The 21712-nt window shown below is 39.9% G+C and overlaps 1 protein-coding gene across 1 annotated transcript; it reads right to left on the reverse strand.

The window, feature by feature from the left end:
• Positions 1–239: 239 nt before the first annotated feature.
• LOC125317154 (ATPase family AAA domain-containing protein 2-like) lies at positions 240–21426 on the reverse strand. The gene is made up of 18 exons (XM_048286838.1): positions 21380–21426; positions 19198–19246; positions 18774–18872; positions 17619–17697; positions 16728–16890; positions 16396–16511; positions 14997–15171; positions 14321–14409; positions 13811–13970; positions 12497–12587; positions 11713–12021; positions 9822–9912; positions 8256–8439; positions 6530–6715; positions 5303–5438; positions 4951–5069; positions 2578–2706; positions 240–1319 (listed from the first exon to the last, which is right to left on the reverse strand). The coding sequence occupies exons 2-18, from the start codon at positions 19232–19234 to the stop codon at positions 1281–1283; spliced, it is 2202 nt and encodes a 733-aa protein (XP_048142795.1). The 5' UTR covers positions 19235–19246; positions 21380–21426; the 3' UTR covers positions 240–1280.
• Between the last annotated feature and the right edge of the window lie 286 nt (positions 21427–21712).

The following is a 21712-nucleotide window of genomic DNA, read 5'->3' on the forward strand; positions in this document are numbered from 1 at the left end:
CGGCAGCGCTCCCGACGGCAGCCGCACGCGCTTACCCTAGACTTCGTTTATCCCCTCTTTTTTCCCTCCATGGGACAGCGGTCTCCCGTGCTTTCGCGCGGGGACTCCCGTTTCCCAGCTCCCCCCAAGAGTCCCGAAGCCTCCCGGCCGGCACCGGCACCCGCTGCCGCCGGTCAGCGCCTCCCGCCGGCTTCCCCCGTCCCGCTACTCACGGCCTCGCCGGCTCTCCTGTCCCCCTGCATCCCGCGGCTCTTGCGGCGGCCGGGGCGCACTGGAGCACGTCCAGATGCGTCGGCTACTGAGCGAGGGGAATCCAAGGGGATCCAAAGGGATAAACTTGGAGCTGGAGCCCTGGAGGTCGCCGGCAGTGGTACGGCCGGGGGTCGCCTACGACGCCCACCCTACCCTGCATCCCGGGACACGGGGCGCTCGGATGCCCCCCGACCCATCCCCGTGAGGCGACCGGGCAGTCAAAGTCACAAGCGGGAATGGCACACTGTGTCCTACTCCTGGCCACTCAGCTTGCTGCTCTTCACTAGAAATAAACTTGATGGAAAAACAATAAGCAGTTCCAGTGTCTTCCAGAGATAAAAAAATGTTTGGAAGATTTGAGACAACAGCAGGAATCAGGATCAATATGCTTTAGAAGAATTCCATGCTGTTTTCTTGAAAAAAAAAAAAAAAACCACTGATGTCCCGAAACAGGTTCTTTCACCCAGTGTGCAAAAGGCTGATCCACACAAAGTAGAGGTATTTGATTTATTTGCAGTTCTGTGCAGAGAAGGGTGGTAGACAGTAAATCCTCAAAGCCAGCATACTATCAAAACTTTGCAAAGACACTAATGTTGACTGGATCCCAATTACATAAGTCTTCCAATTAATTAATACTCAATCTTCTACTGGTTGAATGATTCTCTCATTTCAGATGCTAATTAGCCAACATGCTCAATCTTCTTTCAAGCTGGTGCCCACTTTTCTTCAGCTGATGCCTTCCCTTCTTCAGGCAGATCCTTTCTTGACCCAGTCAGCGTGATCGACTACCGGAATTAACTAGTTTAGTAAGTTTGCCTTGTTTTGTTCCTCATAATCTGGCATTATATTAATCATTTCACCGAGTGTCACTGGTTCAGCACTCTGTTATGCCTGGTTTCAGTTATGTGCTTAGCTTCTTTCTTTTTTTTTTCTATAGGTGCTACAATTAGTGAGACGTTAAATATAACTTATCTATTTGGGAGCCATACACGAACATTAGAGTATGTCAAGTATACTGAAGTCAAGTATCACAGCCAGATGAGGGCTGCAATTTCTTTCTTCATATCCTAATAAGAAAAAAAATAAGACAAATTAGGAGTCAGTGTGAATACAAGCCTGAGAACCCTGATAACTTCTTCATCAAAAGAATCAAGAATCTGTACATACATACAATTATTAGTAATATTTAGCCAATACATGTGCTACCACAATCACAATGTCCCTCTAGCCCCACTAGCTTCAAACACATCCTTAGGCACCCAAAACAGAGAGTAGGGTAGAGAAACTGCAGGGATCTATCTCAAGGGCCAATGGATCTCTATCAAGGTGCTTTCAACAATAAAAAAGAAGATAGTTCCTGAAGAGCCACAAGTGAAAGCTGGAACTAGATGTAGACAATGAACAAAGAAATCAACTCCAGTCACAAGAGCTCACAAGTCCTGATATAACATAAACAAATCCCTCCTCATGCTAAAACATATTATTTTGCTAGATGAGAGAAGGGTGCATTTTTCAGGAATAGCCTCCTTGGCTAAAGAGAAGAGGCTTCTTCTTTTTTTTTTAAGGCAGACTGAGAAGCATAAAGAATTTTATGTAATTTCATGCATAAGCATCTGAAAGACAAATGGATTCAAGGATTTTGAATCTGGAGACTGAATATCCAATCTATCTAAAAAACTCAATACTGAGAATGCCTGCCTGGGACCATGGGTGCCTGTGGAAGATTTCTGCTGAGTTCTAACAAATTAGAAATGCTTCTCTTCGAGGAAGCTCACTAGCTTCCAAACCATCATAGGCAGAAAGCTCCCCACATGTCATATTAAAGATGCTTGAGCCATGCCAAGTTAAAAAGAAAGTCTAGTGAGCCTACAGAAAAGCCCAAAATTCTTGCAATGTTTCATACCTGATTTCTTTTCAAGAATGGAATGAGTGCTATCCAAGTGTTACCATGTGTGCCTGCCTTCAAGGGGAGAAAGAGGAAGTGGCACACTGAGAAAAGAGCTCTCCTTTCGCAGCCCCCTACCCTGAAAAAGCTCTGGAGAAGGACTAGTGACAGACAGATTAACTGGTTTGAGATGCACTATGTAGGTGGACCCATTGCCTTTTTCTGCTGAAACTGCCAACAATTAGGCTAAATACAACAATGAGTTTGCAATATGGGTAGATGTCTTCCCACCTGAGACAAAAGTCCTGTAACACAGGCAACTAAGCAGTAAAGAGTGATAAATAATGGTGATATTCACAGTGAACACATACATCTGCATAACATTCACATACACGCATAATATCACGTGACAGAAAGTGCTAGAAGACAAAAAAATTTACCTCGACTAATTCGGTTTTGTCGGGATTTTCCCGATGTTGGCAAATGCACATGCTAAGAATAGAATATAGTTTCGCCATGCTTGATATACTGACGTTCTCAGTTGCCATGACGACAGCATCCAACATTTTCTGAAGAAAAAAAAAGTGGAAACTACAATTCAGAATAGGACAAGGTATGTCCTACTTTCTTATATTGTTAAATAAAAGTGGCACTTTGGAGAGCTGTTTGTCTCATAAGATTTAACTGGAGAAAACAAGTTAATTTTTCACACTTCAGGAAAAAGGATGATTTAAAGTTCAGACAATATTTTCTTACTCATCAATCTATGACATCAATGATTATAATTGCCAATCAACTGCCTCCAGAACAGCAGAGAATGACACAATCTACTTCATTATAAAGTAGCTGCCACCACAAAGCCACAATGCAATACAGGGCCCTGGAAAATGTGTATTTGGAAGCCATGCTACAGATCTTCCAGATACAGCTGTGCCAGCTGGAAACAGAAGCTCCTTAGGTGCTCACCTCTACCCATTAGCTGGATGTGTACTGTGCCAAGCACCAGTTAGCTCCTACCTTGCAAATCAAGAGTGGATGAACCAGCAGAGTGACCACCTGTAGCAAATTACCAATCTCTCACACGGTCCCTTCTGTTGTGGAGATGTGAATGTGATAGTCTATGGGAATACAACACTAACAAGCTAGTGGACCACTGCTGGGGCTGCGCAGTAACTGTATTGTGTGAGGTCACGAAGATGTAGCTTAAGAAAGCAGATACACCCAATGAAAATATTACTGCTGCTTGCCATTAACTCAGCCTCACTCAGACCGGTTAGCACAAGATTCGAGTATTCCCTTGAACTTCCTTCTGTCCAACATGCAGGTAAGAGGCACAAAACCCACACAGCCTGCTTTCAGCTGCTGCAAACACAACATATAGAACATGACAGAGGTGCATTGCCAACAACCCCTGTGAAACTACTTCTAATTGCTGCCACATAGGTGACTGCATGCTTTTCTATTGGTTCATCAAGTTCTATCCCTATTACCAAGCAAATAAACAAACAAAAACCGCCACCCATCAAACCAACTTAACAAATCCAAACAAATAATAAAAAATCCCATCCCACAGAAAACCAAGCAGAGGTATTTTGCAGGTCCACCCAGCTTATTAACTTCAGGAGAGTTCCAAAGTCGTTCTCTGGTACAAGCATCAAGTTCTAGTGACACTCATGTTAAGGAAACAAGTTTTCTAAAAAGACAAGTTTCATGACTGCAGCTTTCTCCTCACAGCTGAAAAATATATATAAGCTGAATCATCTATAAGGACTCTACCATACCATTTGTCTAGTTGGCAATAACTTTGGAGTGCATGCTATTAGCACCCTGACTCTAGAAAAACTTATATAGCTTCTCTCCACACGGAGGCAGATGAGAACAACAAAACCCCCTGAAATTTGCTTAGGACACTAGCCTTAGAAAGCTAGTTTCACTTCTACAGAATATGTCACAGCTTAAAAATGTGACAGAAATTGTGTGGTTAAGCCTGTTCACCAAAGGGGATTCCACTCTGGTCATATTCTCCCCATACAGAGGAAATATCCAAATAATACTCCCTTTCTCGGGCAGGTGAACAGCAGCCTCTTCTGCTTTGACCAAACTCCAGGACTTCAACTAGCAATTTCCTGAATTTTTGTCCAAGCAATATTCCCTGAAAATCAGGTCCTCCTTTTACTGGTCCCTCTCCAGTTCATGCAAAGGAACCTCTTTCACCCTCTAGGCTAGGCCCACTTTTGACCCTTTCCCCAGCTACAGCCTAGGATAACAACTTCTCTCCTATAGAGGACTGGAAAAACCTCATAACACTGTAACTGTATGAATGCAAAATTCTAACACTGGATTCTAACACTGAAAGAATTTCGGAAAAGCAGGTATTAGTATTTTATCCAGGACAAGCTTCAGGTCAACCTGCTAATTTCAGGTTTAAAGCCATAAATCAAGGTCCTTTTCTGGTTCCTAATAAATGAAAACATGCAAATAGAAAAACAAAACAACCCTACTCCAACCCATCATAAAAACTGCATTAATAACTAACAGTACTAGCAGGTTTTCTGTGGGCTATTTTAAAATTTAAAAAGCCCTTTTACATTAACAATTAGGAAGAGAGCCCTATCTTCTAAAATATAGCGAGAGCAGCAGTTTACATCAGCTGTGGAAACAAGAGTCACAGTCCCTTACAGGCTGAATTATTTCACAAGATATGTATCACGCTCACAAATTGCTTGAATTGGCATTGGTTAACAATCGACTTAATATACAATCATAAAAAAAATGTTCCACTTCAGTATTAACAAAATTGAAGTTAGACTTACTCTGAGCTCAGACCAATCCACATACACTCCTCGTTTTTGAATTTTGATTGCTTTCTTGTCCCGTATTTGTGGTTGCCCATCCACCTGAGCACATCTTGCAGGAAGGTGTACCTGAGAACCTGGAATGACACAAATTTAAGTCAGGATTTCTCCTCATGTGAAACAGAGTATCTGTGAAGTATCCTATACCTGAAGTAGGGTACCTTTCTGCAGTAACAGGGAAAAACTAGTCAATTCATGGTACTCAAATGCAAGCCCATGAAAAAAGATTGACAGAAAATTATCACCAAAGCAAATGCTGTATTAGCTGTTAACTTACAGCAACAAAGTTTTATATGTAGAATATCCTTACCTGAATTGGTTTTTGATGCAGGAGGTTCAGCAGATTGCTTCATAATCAAGTCCTCAAAAAACCCTCTTCTTTCAGCACAGGTAGGCCGTGGGATACTGAAAACTTCTTCACGATTAGTATTAAACAATGCTTTTATCTAGACCATGAGAAGAAAAGAGATTTCAGATATAAGGCCACAACATTTTTTTTATTTTAAATTCCAAACAGATGAGTGCATTTCTAAATTACACTGAACACTCATGTAGGTAAGACAAGCTATTAAAAGTTAACTTCTTGGCCTTAAAAGGCTAGATTTTCATAGCACTGCAAAGTAAAATACCTTCTCTAATGAACCTTCTAGAGTTTAAGATCCATGAAAAATGTATGATAAACCAATGAAAAAGCAATGACATTCACCACTCCAAACACTGCTTATTTTGCATTTACCTGGCTTGATGTCCTTTAGCTTGAATATTTATGACAGCTACAGAGGGAAGACGCAGGGCTCAGCAGACAATTGCCAACTTTTTGGTAATATGGGTTGGTTTTTTTTTTTAATTTTAGAAGGCACTTATTAATTTTATAAAAACTTCTGTTACTTAGACAAAATAATCAGAGCAGCATATTACCATTTTAAACACCTTCCTTTAATGAACACTCTCAGATTCTACAAAGCTCAGCATGTGTTTTTAATCAATTTTGTTAAGAAATACAACTAAAAATTTATTTCCAAGTTGCTTAAACAGAAGTTGGTCCTTAGTTTTTTAATTTGCCAGGTTTCCACCTAGATGAAGAAAGAAATTGAATTTTTTGTGAAATAATTTAAATTAGAAATTACATTCTATCACTAAGAGTGTGACCACAGTACTTTTTCAGTAAAAATGTTTTCAGAAAACAATCTTTTTCCCAGCTACCTTTCAAGCACTGTGTATTCTTCACCAAGTACACACCTAACCATCTTGAAGCCACTGAATCAGTTGTATGAAGTGTATCTATATGTCTGTCTAGTAAGCACGAGCGTGTGAGAAAGGAGAAAAAGTTGGGTCAAAGTCAATCCCTTTCCTCAGAAAAGACTTTAAACAAATGCTTTCAGCATTGTTTTGTCTAAGGAAATTTTAAGACACATGGTTCTGGTGCCTGAGTAAGAACAGCATGAATCTGCTTAAGAGCAGCACAGTACTCCAATGTTTCAAGGATTTGTAAATTAACAATAAACTGAGTAACAAAGAAAAGTACAGACAGAAATACCTCTTCTGGGAGATCTTCATGTGGCACATCAGATGTTGCAAGGAGCAAAACTGGAGCAAAGTATGGAATGTTATTCAGTAGTCCTGTAAAAGCAGCTTTCAGCGTATGTCCAATGGCCTCCCACCACGAAGGGATTTGTGGGATATAAATGATACTTGGTGCTGTTCTTTGAGCTTCTCGCATCAACTGGTAAAAGGAAAGCTTGCATAAGAAAACTACATCATGTAGAACAGACCACTAAGTAATTACATATCAGTCTAACTCTTTTGTGAAATAAGAATGCATAAAGCCAAGACATCAAGACAAACCAATAAATGAACAACTCCTTAACAATAGGGTAGAATTTTCACTTTGCTTCAAGTATAGACATTGCTATGCAGACAGACACAGAACTGAATCTGATTTCAAAACTGCTTAGGGGTAAAGGGGTAAGGTAACTCCTAAAGAGCCTCAAAACTCAGGTGATGTGATGATGTGCATGAAAAATCAAGATTAACCCTTCAGCAAGATGTGTTAGCCTGGAGAAATCGCTACACAACTGCAACTGCAGCATTTCCAGTTCAGTGTGGGCCCATACCCATGTTAGACTGGAGCACAGCCTGAACAAAGGCCTCTGTGAAAAGATCAGGGCTAACACAGTCACAAATCATAATTTCAAGCACATTTTATAAGAGATGACCAGTCCTGAGCCTGCCTAAGAGCTAAATCGCTCACAGGCTCTCATTGTTCTCATTATCAAAGTATCCATCAGACCAGATGATTTGCTTTGAACGACCACAAGCCACTGCCTACAGATGGCATCTCAGTCACAGAAGAGGACATGAATCTACAGCATGAGGGAAGTGGCAACACATGGCAAATCTCCCCATGCACCATTTTAGAGTAACAACATGCAGGGAGTCCCTGTCACAAGATAGGAAATGTGTGGTATATCCATGCAGTAGACAGGGTATTTATATAGCCATAGGTACAACAATAACATAACAAAAAGAGAATTGCTCCTCCTGTGTAGCAAACAAGTATCCAGTCACATGATGTGTCTGTCCTGACTTATACAGCTCTAAAATGCTGCTAATGAAGATCAAGATATTTTAATACAGCGATGCCAAGTAATTAAATTGATTTCCTCCCTAAAGGTAAAAAATCAAAACTGCAATAATCTGTTCATATTTATTTTTTCTACTTAAGTGACACACATCAGTTTACACACTTAAGCATTCCATGAATTTTAATGCTTTCAATGCATTTCACTGCAGCAGTACAAGCCGTATATGTATATGCAAAAAAACTTATTTTCACAAAAACTTTGGCTGCCCTACAAATACAATAAAAAAGAAGGCTACAGAAAGTGCATGATGCCATCAGGCTGATGCAGAGCCAACTGCTGGGAGCACAGAGACTTAAGAAGCAACAAAAACAACTTTCTGGATCCCCTCAAGACCAGCAGGATTACTTGCCACAAAGAGGGGCTTATTAGCAGAACCTCCCATCTTCCCAAGCTGCAAGCAACATCGTCCCTCTTTAATTTCAAATAGAAATGAAACATGGCTATGGATAAATGTCCTTATTCAGTATCATTTCATCTACAAGAAAAGTGAATTTTCATACAAAAGCAAACATAACAGCAAATTCGAATCAGGCCAACTCCACCAATAGTGAGTTGTGCTTATTTCACTAGTTTATATAGTTCAAGAATCCTATGAGATCAACAACAAAAAAAAGATACCTGTGAACATGTTTCTTCTTGTGATGTGGTGCTAACAAATAAGGTTGGTAGATCCAGTGTATAAGCTGGAAACTTTTCCAGGGCATGTAATACTGCAGAGGCCAAATCAAAAGCCTGCCCACATCCTGGCTCTTCAACCAGTAAGAACCGTGGCCTGCAAGATGTTGGCTGGTAAGAAGGATTTCTACAACAATAAGAAGAAAACAGGTTTAAAAAGGAGTGATGAAGAGGCACACAGATGTTAAATATTTTTCCTATACTTTTTTTTTCTCCTGTAAATATTTTCCATGTTCTACCAAATAATAGGCTGGTCTGTGATAAAGAAGACCAGTCTATTTATCAAAGCCTAATTTCTCAAAAACTGGTATCACTCCTCTGCTAAAAAATCCTGGCAGTCCCCAGCATGACTGCTATTCCTTTGGCTGGGTTAAGTAATAGTTCTTAAGTCCCACAGAGGGACTGTCCAGGCAAATACACACAAAACAGCTGGTCAGTAACCTGATACGGGGCAAAATAACAATTCTCACAGCAGAAACAAATCTGTGTCTCTTCACTGTCCATACACAAGCATTTTCAGCTTGTCTTGACTTTTGGTGTCAAATTTATTACAGGTGTCAAATTTAGCTAAAATTTGGCCACAGTTCCTGGGGACAGTGGGAAGAAAGGGACAAAACTACATTTCTAGGAAAAAAGATTAATGTGGATACTGAAACACATTAGTTGTATTTGAAGAAGAACATGACTGGATTGTTTAAATTACAGCACTACACTAAATATGTATAAGACATTTTATTTAGTCATTCTATTGGTTTCATCTTTGACTTGTGTATTAATTTCCTAATCATCTTGCTTTACTTGCATGAAATACACTTGTGAAGAGGTTTGTGCATTTTCTCACCACCATACTATTGTACCTTTACTTGCTGAAGTCAAAGATCCTAGAGACCTAACCAAGCTCAGCAAGTCATATTTTCTGGGCAGCACAGCAATAGGAAGGCAGAAAAATATTTGACAATAATCTATTTTAGAACTATTGGACTACATGACTTCCACAATTAAAACGTCAAAAGATAACATAAACTCAGTAGGGTAAAGGTAAAAAATGCAGACTGTTTAAATTTTTCTCACAGTGATTTAACAAACCACTTATTGATTTTGTTTCTGATACATAATGTGCTACTGGTTCAACCATCTTGGAAGGTAGAAGAGCAAAAGATGGCTACATGAATCCACAGGTATCTTTTAAGCTAAAATGACAGAATGAACATTTTTGGGGTCTTGAATCTTTCAAGGAATACTATGGCTTAAATCAATGTTTTAATAATCTGTGAGCCAGTTTGACTTAGTAAAAGAGGGCTAGGCCATTCAGTTTGACAAGTTAGGACAGTGTAGTCAGAACAATTAGATCTAGTACCCAGCTGGATCTTCAGAGTTGGATTCTGGCAAATATTGATCACCCCCACACACACCCTTAACTCCTTCATCTAGCAGCCTTCACGTATTTGCATAACATTTTACAGATGCAGCCATCTCAAAAATGTAACCAGAAGGAGGACAAACATGTACCTGCTGAACGTGCGGAATTCTGCCTTTTTGCTGTCAGGCTTCTTTTCAGAGACTGATGGTGAGTCATCATCACCGTCAATCCTATCATTCCCTAAAATAGGATTTAAAGACAAGAGAAATTTGTTAACTTTCCTGAATAGTTCATATCTCACTCTTGCTTTAATACACCTTTGAAATCAGTGCTGGAAACCACTTCTTTTGCATTTTGTCATTTGAATGCTGTTATCTGAAGAGTTCACCCTACCACAGACCTAAGGAGATTGCACAAGTCTATACAAAGCTGTCCTATGTCCTATGATTTGCATCAGGTATTACCACTCTGTTGACAAATACTTGGGAAGTTTTTTCCTTAGAATAAAGTTGATCAGGAACAACTTTGGTAGTTCCTAGATACCAGAAAAACCCTTCTCCCCTCATTTAAGCATTTATTTACTACATTAGTAATAATTATTGGCTACATCAGTGGACAATGAAAGGGTTACAGATGTCATCTACCTTGACTTCTGTAAAGCCTTTGACATGGTCTCTCACAATGTTCTTCCCTTTAAATTGGAGACAGATGGATTTGATGAGCAGACTGTTAGATGGCTAAGAAAGTGATTGGATGGTCACACCCAGAGGGTGGCAATTAATTGCTCAGAGTTTCAGTCGACATCAGCGACAAGTGGTGTCCCTCAGGGGTCCATGCTTGGACCAGTGTTATTTAATATCTTTATTAATGACATAGATGAAGGAATCAAGTGTAGCCAAGCTGAGTGGTGCAGTTCACACACCTGAAAGATGGGATGCCACCCAGAGGGACCTGGACAAGCTCAAGAAGTGGGACAATGGGAATCTCATGAGGTTCAACAGGTCCAAGTTCAGGGTTCCGCACCTGAATCAGGGCAATCCCCAGTATCAACAAAGGCTGGGGATGAACAGATCGAGAGCAGCCCTGCCAGGAAGAAGTTGGGGGTGCTGGTAGATGAGAGATGGGACATAATGCAGCAATGTGCTCTTGCCACCCAGAAAGCCAACTGTAGCTGGGGCTGCATCCAAAGCAGCGTGGGCAGCAGGGTGAGGGAGCAGATTCTGCCCCTCTGCTCTGGTGAGACCCCACCTGCAGTGCTGCATCCAGCTCTGGGGTCCCAGCACAGGAAGGACATGGACCTGTTGGAGCAAGTCCAGGGGAGGGCCAACAAGATGATGAGAGGGATGGAGTACCTCTCCTGTGAGGAAAGGCTGGGAGAATTGCATTTGTTTAGCCTGGAAAAAAGAAGGCTTCAGGGTGATCTAATTTCAGCTTTCCAGTACCTGAAGAAAACCTACAGGAAAGATGGAGAGGGACTTCTTACAAGAGTATGTAGTGGCAGGACAAGGGGAAATGGGTTCAAACTGAAAGAGAGTAAGTTTAGATTAGATGATAGGAAAAAATTCTTTACTGCGAGAGTGGTGAAGCACTGGAACAGGTTGCCCAGAGAAGTTATAGATGTCCCATTCCTGGAAGTGGTCAAAGCCGGGCTGGATGAAGCTCTGAGCAACCTGGTCTAGTGGAAGGTGTCCCTGTCCAAGGCAGGGGAGCTGGAACTAAACGACCTTTAAGGTCCCTTCCAATACAAACCATTCTATGATTCTACAACTTGGAAAGAAGTGCCTCATATGTGAAACCTTAGATCCATCTCTGAAATGATTAACGTGATGTGAGCTACTGTCAGTAACAGGGGGCTCCGGCAGAGAACCATAGTTCTCCACTGCATGTTGCAAGTCACACACAGCTCCCATCCTGCACTGCGCACACGCAAAGTATAAAATTGCACTGTCATTATGGCTGAGAGGTTTGTGTATGTTGGTTGCACAAATCAGAAGTTTTTGCTTTGGCAGGATTTTAAACAAGTAGGTATTATTGTAATACCTTGGTTCTTCTTCAGTGCAAGTTTTGCATGGGGAAATGCTCTCTGCAAGGCTTGTAAAATTCTTTCCAGGGTGTTTTCTAACAGCGGCTTTGAAATAGGTGGTAGTGCTCTCCCAGGTGAAGCCCCAGCTCTCTGAGATGCTGGAACAATCTTCTGCATGGCCATGGCAAAATCCTTTGCTGTTACTTTAATTGATCTGGCATCTATCTTCAGTCTCTTGTCACTCTCATGTATCTGTGGATAACGGCGGCGCAAAGCACAGAGCCCAGCTTCAACACACAGAGCTTTAATATCAGCACCACCGAATCCTGACAAACAAAACAAGAACCAAACGTTATGTCAACATACATGTGTTATATAGGTTAAAAACTGTCTGGATGGCCAGAGTGTTGGGGAATGATGCTATATCCAGTTGGCAGAGGGTTTACTAGTGGTGTTCCCCAAGGCTCAGTACTGAGTCCAGTCCTTTTTGATATCTTTATCAATGATCTGGATGAGGGGACTGAGTACACCCTCAGTAAGGTCATGGACAACACTACATTGGGTGGAAGTGCTGATCTTCTGGAGAGCAGGAAGGCTCTGCAGAGGGATGTGGACAGGCTGGATCAATGGGCCAAGGCCAGTGGTACGAGGTTCAACATTGCCAAGTGCCAGCTCCTGCACTTCAGTCACAGCCCAATGCAGCACTACAAGCTGGGGGCAGAGTGGCTGAACGCTGCCCAGGGGAAAAGGACCCACACTCACCAACAAACCAACAAACCAACTCAAACCAAACAAACTCACCAACACATTTCTCAGCCAGGTCTTCAAGTAAGTTGTCCGATGGCTTCAGGGTCCAGTCTCGTGTGTGAATTTTGAAAATTTCTAATCTTGCCTAGAAACACAATGGTTGCATTTTAGCTTGCCTTAAGTTTTCTCTTAAAAAAACAACCACAACACAAAACCCCCAAAACTCTCACACTAGTACAAATACTTTTCTTGTTTGCTAAAATTCTAAGCACTTTAAAAGCCAGTTATTAATACACTTGCTGCTTCTTCAAGAAGGAAATTTAATAATTCTTAAATTCTTACATAAATCCCTTGTAGAGGATTGATGAAATAAAAGACGTGCATCTTCCATAAAAAGTGAGTTTTATAAGTGTGAGACCTAATGATTTTGAAGAACAAATTGTAGTAAAAGCCTCATCTGCAACAGACATTTTGCATCAAAGAAAATTCTCTCAACTTTAGCAAAATTTCTCAGTGATGGTTTCAGTTGTTCATCAAATTTGCTTTTCTGCCAGTTCATTCAAAGAAAACAGTCCTAGCACTCCATTTTTTGCTACAGCTGCTACCAAGAACAAAAACTATGGCTCAAACTACTGTCACTCATCCGGAAAATGTCAAACATCACCTATTCTCATCTCTGCTCCTAGCAAGTCTTTCAGCAAAGTATCTCCTGGTACACAGATTAATTATAGCACACTTCTAGAATTCTTCCACAGCAGGTTTGGCATGGACTGGTTTTAGGTAGCAGGGAGGCCACACCAAACCATGACACAGGGAATTGTGTATTAGATCTGTTTCATGGGACCTCGTCTCTTGTTCCCGAGAGCAGATAAAAACTGGATACAAATGTTTGTGCTAAATGCACTGTTTCATGCACTTTTACTAGCCTTCAATCCAATAAGCCTTTTATCTTTGCTCCAAAAAGTGCTAAAAATATCCGTGATAGCCAGAGAAAAAACACAAAATCAGGATTACAGTTTTGCACACCATCTCTCTCCCATCCATCCCCACCCCAATATTTTGGCTGCTATAAAACAAGTTTCTTCATTGCTTAGCTATTGCCATTGAACTTGAAGTTCTGCACCTGTGCAGTGTACTTCATATCTTTGTCCAAGAGAGAAGCAACTACTTGTTGACATCATTTTATTCCTATATATATTCAGTACCAGGTTTGCCCTCCACAGTAAAATGCAGTGTCTCCAGATATCCCTCTTGTGTCCAAGCTCTACACTTCAGATGGAGACTTGCACTGCTCCACAATGTTGCCTTGTTACAGGGGTTTGTTACAAAGATGGACTTTGCCACATAAGGTTGATTTGAAGTTCTGACCTCTTTGTTTGGTAAATTGAAGCGGAATTCTCGTTCAAAGCGCCCAGGTCTTCGTAAAGCAGGATCTATAGAATCCAGTCTGTTGGTGGCTCCTATGACCACAATCTCTCCTCTGCTGGCTAAGCCATCCATAAGTGTCAGAAGTGTCCCCACAACAGAGCTAGCAGAAAAATACTATTTTCATTCACTGGTTTAGTAAATTTTCTTCAGTCTCACATAACCTTCTCCACTGATCCTTCAAAAAGGACAAGTTTTTATTGACAAGATACTGGTCAGTGAAATAATTATTTTAAGACATAGCAAAATACAGATATAAGGGAACACAGACCATATGCTGATATCAAGCTCAGCAAATTGTTTCCAATTATTGCTTAAAAATCACCTGAAATCCACTGGAACTGAATTACTAGTTTTCAGGATAAATGAATGTGTCACATCAAGTTAAACAGGCTGTGGTCTTCTTTTCACAAAGATCAAGCACCTTCTACATAGATACAAAACATGTTCTACCTATGAACCTGGTCTTGTTTGCTGGACCGTACAGGAGCAAGAGCATCGATCTCATCAAAGAAAATGATTGAAGGTCGCATCTGGTAGGCCTACAAAGAAAACACAGGAATATTGACATCAGGAAAGCAGCACTGCTTGAAAGAGAAAATACATGGAAACATTATGGTCAGAAAGGCACTGGAACTAGATTTTTCAGACTAGCATCAGGGATCTCTACTAATTAACCTAATGAAAAACAGCAACCTGTCAACCCACTGAGACTGGGTGACAGGAAACAAATCATACCAGTAGTTTTTACAGCTATTTGGCAACCATGAGAACAGAGACAGGACTCAAAGTTCTGGAATCGACCTTCCATTACCAATTTAAATTAACATGTTTTCACCCTGCATCTGTTTCCCTCTCATCTAAAGCCACCATCTGTTGCTTCTTGAGACCTTTTTTATGACTGTTTGGGTTGTGTGCATGGTGGAGGGCTTTTTGAGGGTGGTGGTGATTTTCTCGTTTCCTTTACTAATCTTTTCAATACATCTCAAGACACTCCACTGAAAAAGGGAACACCGATAATCCCATTTCAGTGGAAGGAGATGATAAAACATGAAAAAGAGTGAGTTCTTCTCGACCACAAAAAATTAGTGACAACTCCAACAGAACACATGGCATGTTTCAACCCTACCTGCTCAAATACTAAACGGAGCTGTCGTTCCGATTCTCCCACCCATTTACTCATGCAGTCGGCAGCACTTCTCATAAAAAAAGTTACTTTCCTGTCACCTCTGCTACATTCATTAGCAAGTGCACGAGCAACCAGGGTCTTTCCAGTCCCTGGTGGACCATAGAATAAACAGCCTCTACAATTTAAAAGAAAGAAATGTTAAAAAAAATTCACATAAGAAAAAACAACATGGAAAAGTATCTGTTGCAGCCCCCATCCCTAAGACACATGACTCTGCTCTCCTAAGATAAACACTTCATTGATAAGATAGCAACAGCTGAAGTGTGAGAAAAGTCAAAAGTGTTCCTACACAATTCTGCAAGGGAGCAAACAAAATGAACCAAGAGAATAATGCAGATGTGCAAAACCTTGAGAAAAGAGAGCAGCATCCCAGAAGGACATTTTCAAAACTTCTGGCAAACCAGCGGAGATGGTGACAGTACAGTGGAGCAAAACAAGAGCACACTTTCAATGCAGAATCTGAGACTGGGGTAACTTAGGAATCACCAATTCATTTTTCAATGATAAACTGCATATTCATTCTTTTTTTTTCACAAAATTCAAGATTTGAGAGTAAAGCTTTAAAAAGCTTTAATTTACTAGATTTGGTCTCCCCTTACTGGTGATTAAGGAAGAGGAAGTAGTCTAAAAATGGGAAGGTATTCTGCATTTCTGTATTTCCATCAACTAGAAGAGCCAATGCACTGCTGCTTCAAAAAGAACTTCAAAGAATAAAGAAGCAAAACACAGATTTTCTTTTCAATGTTTGTAATACTTTTAAAGTTACTGGAAGCAAAGAATTTAAAGTCCTATTTTAATATACCATGACTGACTTTTGCTGACCAGGGATATATAAAGTCAATGAATCCCTAATAATCTCATTTTGTAACACAGAACTTGCTTAGCTGTATAAGAAGGGGACAGATTCTTATTTTAGCCCAAGCACAAAAAAAAATGCAAAGTTCTGGTTGCAAGTCCTATCAATTGTAAAACTAATACCTGAAAATACTTCCGGGAAAAAAAAAAAAGAGTTGGTGGAAGACAGAACTGGACTTCCACAAAACAAACTACAGTTAACTAGCAGCAGATAATTCCTTCCTGCTCACAAACTAATCAAGTCCACTTGTACGCAGAACTCTAAAGAAAAAACCTCCAACTCCACCTTTTAAAGGCAAGACACTTTTAAAGGATAGTCTTGCCACACAGGAAATCTCTGAACATACATATATGCAGTATTCTATCAATTTTTTTAAAAATTACTTTTTACTAGTGTTAAAAAGAACAATAAACACTGCTGAAAATTTTGAAGCATGGAAAATAAGTGAGTTAAGAACTTATAGTTTTAAATGGTGTCTCTTACCTCGGAGGTTTAAATTTCAGTATCTCAAAGATGTCAGGATAAAGCAATGGCAAAATGACCATCTCTTTTAAAGCTGAAATGTGGTCAGATAGACCACCCACACCATCAAATTGTGCCTAAAGATGAAGTCAACAGAACACGTGTTAAACAAAGCTGCAACCTCGATAAGGTTCCATCAGAAATTAGATATCAGTACAAAGAAAATGTTAGTGGTGATTTTCAAATTCCTTGAGACAAAACTGTAAGCCAAGGGAGCTGTAGATGGCCCATTACTGGAAGCTTTCATAAATACTGCAAATATCTCACTGACACAATGAAGTAAAAATACTTACTGAACCATCTATTTGCATTTGCTCCACACCAGCCAGACTTGCTCCAATTTCCATGTGATCCCTGTGAACTTCATTTGAGTTGCCTTTCCGAGTTGCTTCGGTTTTCGGGTGATCATTTGGAACTCCCTTTATGTCATCTTTCCGAGACCTGGCCAAAAGAGACCTAATTTGAATTAAGGAGAAAGAAAAAAGTGCTTCCTAATTTATGATGCAGTTAGATGACTTTTGATTTTCTAATCATAGCAAGTGAATCCAAAAGACCTTATAAATGAGCATAAACTTCCTAAATAGTTAGAAATTCATTCCAACTGTTTTATGTTTAATGGCCATGAATAAATAAAGAACTTTAAACTGAGTTAATTATTATAACAACTCTTAGCACTTACAAATATGAGTATTGCAACTTTAATTTAGAATTTCATTAGGCATTTTTCTTGTTTAAGGATAGTTTCATAAAGAAACATGAACTATCTTGAGTAATTAAAAAAAATCCATTGAAATTTGCCTTTAAGTTGTCTTCTTCAGTTTTAATAATTTGTACCCTTTAAGATTAAGTATTAAATCTTAATTTGTATACTCTTCAAGTCTAAGATTTTCAGAGGGAGATTATGGCTTCCATTCCAGAAAAATGAATTTCAGTTACACAATCTCAGCCATGACCCTCATCATCACCTTTTTCGTGACCAAAAATACGACATTTTCAAATAAAATCTAATGGCTTGTACAAAGGATGGCCTCCCCTGCAGTGTTTCTTTTCTTCATACCCTCAGACTACCACAGTAATAATCTGCAATTATCTTAATCTCTAATTACCACCAGTCCAAAAAACTTTGAAAGCATTATTCAACAGCGCTCTTGAGAAAGGAGAACTGTCATAAGCCATATACCAACCTTTTAGGTTTTTTGCCTGAATCTCTCTCTTTGACAGGTGAAGTATGGTTGGAAGAGCTTGGCTTACGTTTTCTTACATCTGTTGAAAGCAAAGAATTTAGAATTTGTTACAAACAAGTTTGAGAGAAACCAGGATAGTCAAAGAGGCAAAAAATGGCACAGGTATTACTCATCTCTAAGTTCACGGAAAGTTTCAAGGAGGGGGAGGTTGGGTGGTTTAATCTGTGCATAATAGAAGTAAAAAGACACACACCTGCTTTTTAAGAAAAATTGAAAACTAAAAGAGTAAGATTATTAAGTGTCTTTAATCGCTATTCTTTTATGGGTAGATAGGTTATTTATTTAACTGGAAAGCAACAATAAGGATGCCAAATGCTAAAAAAAAAACCAAAACAGAACGTGCACAGGATATATGCATTCAATAAAATTTATTGGCAGAATGAAGTAAGAAATATAAGAAGTTGTGTGCATGTATTTTCATTTAAAAAAAACCCCAAAACAACAACCCCCCACTTCCATGCAAGAAATTAGCTCTCAAAAGAAACTGTATAATATATAGTATTGTATAACATACTGTACTGGGTCTGGCTGGGGTGGAGTTAATTTTCTCCACAGCAGCCCTCACAGTGCTGTGTTGTGCCTTGGTAGCTGGAAAGGTGTTGACAACACACCAACGTTTTGACTACTGCTGAGCAGTGCCAGCACAGCATCAGCGCTGTCTCCCCAACATTCCACTCCCAAGCAGTAAGCTGGCAAGATCCTGGGAGGGGACACAGCTGGGACAGCTGACCCAAATTAACCAAAGGGATTTTCCATACCAGATGACATCAGCTTAGATATAAACCTTAAGAAGGTGGGAGAAGGTGGGGAATTTGTTATATAAAATGTTTGCCTTCTGGAGCAATCACTACACATGCTGAAGCCCTGCTTCCTGGGAAGTGGCCAGACATTGCTTGCTGATGGGAAGTAGAAAACAAAATCGTTTTTCTCTTTGCTTGTGCACAATGTTTCGCTTTTGCTTTGGTGAACTACCTTATCTCAACCAACAAGATGTCTTCCATCTTATTTTCTCTCCCCTGTCCAGCAGAGAAGCAGGAGTGATAGAGCAGCTTGGCGAGCACAGGTGTCCAGCCAAGGTCAGCCCAGCACACCTACTTTCCAATGGAGATTCATAGCGCTCAACAGCTTTCCTCTGCCGGAAGGAGCGACGCAGACCATTGTCTTCTTTTGCTTCATTTCTTTCTGTTGAAACCCCTGCACATTAACACAACGTTGAGTTGTATAAGTACTGTTGCAAATGTGGTGTATTCAAAACATGCTACATGACAGATGCCCACCTGTCCACAACCTTTTATCTTGTAAGCATTTTGGAAAAACATGGATTTTCTTTTTCTCTGAATACCTGTTCTGAGCTCATTACAATACAGCCCTAGAGCTTACAGCTTGTAATGGCAATAGCAAAATTAATTCTTTAATAGAGGAAAAACAAGTAGTTCAGCCCATCTCAATTGTTTAAGACAAGGCTTTTGGCTAGAGAATAGTCAAGAAAATTTAAAGCAGAAATAGCCTACAATGTTACCTGGATCATCAGCTTCTTCATTGTTAGCTCTTCCCATATTGAGTCTTTCCTAATTAAGAGAGACAAGAAAGATCAGTCAGAAATATGCAAAAAACCTGTGGGCATATTTGGTGGTTATATAGTAACATTATCAAGGCATTCCATATACACAAAAGATTAAACTAGGCACAGGAGGAGAGAATGAGAGCAAATCTCTGGTACCCAGGACTAATAACAAGTATTTCTGCTCTAAAATAGGGTTTAGTACATATTTCTGCTCTAAAATAGGGTTTAGTACATGTGATAGTTAATCACCAGATACAAAAAAAGAGTGCATCTATTAATCCCAGGTAAATAATCTAAGAGTGTAGCAGAATCCAGAACAAAGCAATTCCTAGCAGACAAAAAAAAAAATCATCCTGCCATTTGAGAGATGACAAACAAATTACTATGGAAAATTCTGGTCTCATAAAAAACAAGCAAACAACCCCAAAGAAACATAAAGGAATTCAGATGTAAACAAAGAAAAAGACCTATCAAAGCAGGCTATGAAGATGTTCAAAAAACAAAGCACCTGTCATTCAAAAGGACAGCGGACTAACTTAACAGGAAAACTAAGAAGAAATATGGCTGCAGTCAATCATTTTAACACGAGTTCCTCTTACAACACAGGACTACTTGAGTTCACAGGCAAGGCTGGCAAAAGAACAAATACAGATAAAGCAGGCATCAGTTTTTAGTAAGATTTGAAGCACAAACTCAAGCCCTGAGACAGCTGTTCATAAGCAGAGTCCATTCAAAAGTCATAAGGCAATTCAGAAAGCATAGTTTATGGCATATATTGCAGCATTTCACTGCTATTTTTGAGTTTCTTCTGAAGAAGGTATTTCCTCCACCCCTAGAGTGCAGCTTTGACATGACTATAAGATATTAAACTATAATTGGAGAGCAAAAATAAATAGTTTTCATGACCAAACTATGCACTGGAAGAAGTTTTTTGAGCTAAATTAAAAATTCAACTAAATAACTCCTCTATGTGAAATACCCTACAAATATAGTCCCCGTCATCCACTTTTTTGCAAGGCTGCTTCTGAAGTACTAAGATACAAGATATAAGAGCAAAGATAGGCAGGTACAAAAAAACCTCATTGAAACCAACACACATAATCAGTACAACATTTCAATATAGTGTGCACAAAGCAAACCGTTGACCTCCAGCCAAGTTTTTCAACACTACTTAAAAGTTAGGTCAAACGTTTACTTTTTCACAGAGGGATTTAAGAACAAGCGGTTAAGCATTTGCAAACATACACCATTTTCAGATTTATTTTCCCCTCTTGCTGAACACGATAAAAAAAAAAATCTCATTTATCAATAAAAAAATGAATTCTGAAGATCATATAAGAAAACAGAAAGAAACTTTGGAAGTTTGTCATCGCACTTAGGTTGCTCTGCATGATAGCATTAAGTCATTTATAGTTCACAGTCTTCCTCAGACAACAGATCACAGTCTTCTGTGTTGGAAGGAAGCAACAAGGATCATCAACTCCAACTCTTAAGGTTGCTTATTCTTCTTGTAACTGGAGTTAAGGTCTTACACTGATTTTCTATGACTACACATGCTGGAAAAAAAATCTCATTGCTGTTACATTTTGCAAACCTTTCAGAAAACAATGTCAGTGTGGGCTTCACAAAGAGAATTAAGTTACAGACACACAGACAGAAACACTAGGACTGCTTCACTTTGTATCCCACTTTCTGCAGTATCTTAACTCAACCTGTCATTAGAAAATTATTTGTAAGCATGAAAGAAAAGTTAATTAAACATGAAGGTGCTTCTGATGCCAAGAAAATTGATTTAGAGAACAAGTTCAATCTACTGAAAGTCACAACATAAAGTGATTGTTTTGGTGCACAAGAACCAGCCCACACATAACAGAGGCTCAGGTGTGAAGATCTCTCTGGACCCGGCAACCCTAAAATGAGGAGTCCAGTAGCTAATTTAAACACTGGCTGTGCCCAAGTACTTTACACATGAAGCACCTGCCAAATACACCCTTCTGGACATATTCTGACCTGGAAGTCTTAAACAGACCCAAGCACTTGTTCCCAAAAAAAGCTCAGGTTCAAGAGCTTGGCTGCAAAGCACAAAGGCCCACACTTTATATAAATTAGGACATTTTACAGTAATGACAGGACATACCCATGCAGGCAGAGTAACAGAGATGGATCCTATGTGCCAACTGCAGCAGAATGTTTACAGAAAGGCTGTGAGGTTGCTTAGCAACAGCCCCTCTCCAAAGTTCCAGGCTTGACCACGCCCAATCCTGGTGGGACTCTCCTATAGAAAGTCCCCCATGCAGCCTAGAACTTCACCATCACAGAATCATGTAATGGTTTGGGCTGGTGGGAAGCTTTAAGACCATTTGATTTCAACCCCTGTGCCATGTGCAGGGACCCCTGTCACTAGACCAAGTGGCCCATCCAACCTGGCCTACAACAGGGCATCCACAACTTCTTTGGGCAATCTGTTCCA

This window comes from Corvus hawaiiensis, chromosome 26 (assembly GCF_020740725.1).
Source record: "Corvus hawaiiensis isolate bCorHaw1 chromosome 26, bCorHaw1.pri.cur, whole genome shotgun sequence".
In the NCBI taxonomy this organism is placed as follows: domain Eukaryota; kingdom Metazoa; phylum Chordata; class Aves; order Passeriformes; family Corvidae; genus Corvus; species Corvus hawaiiensis.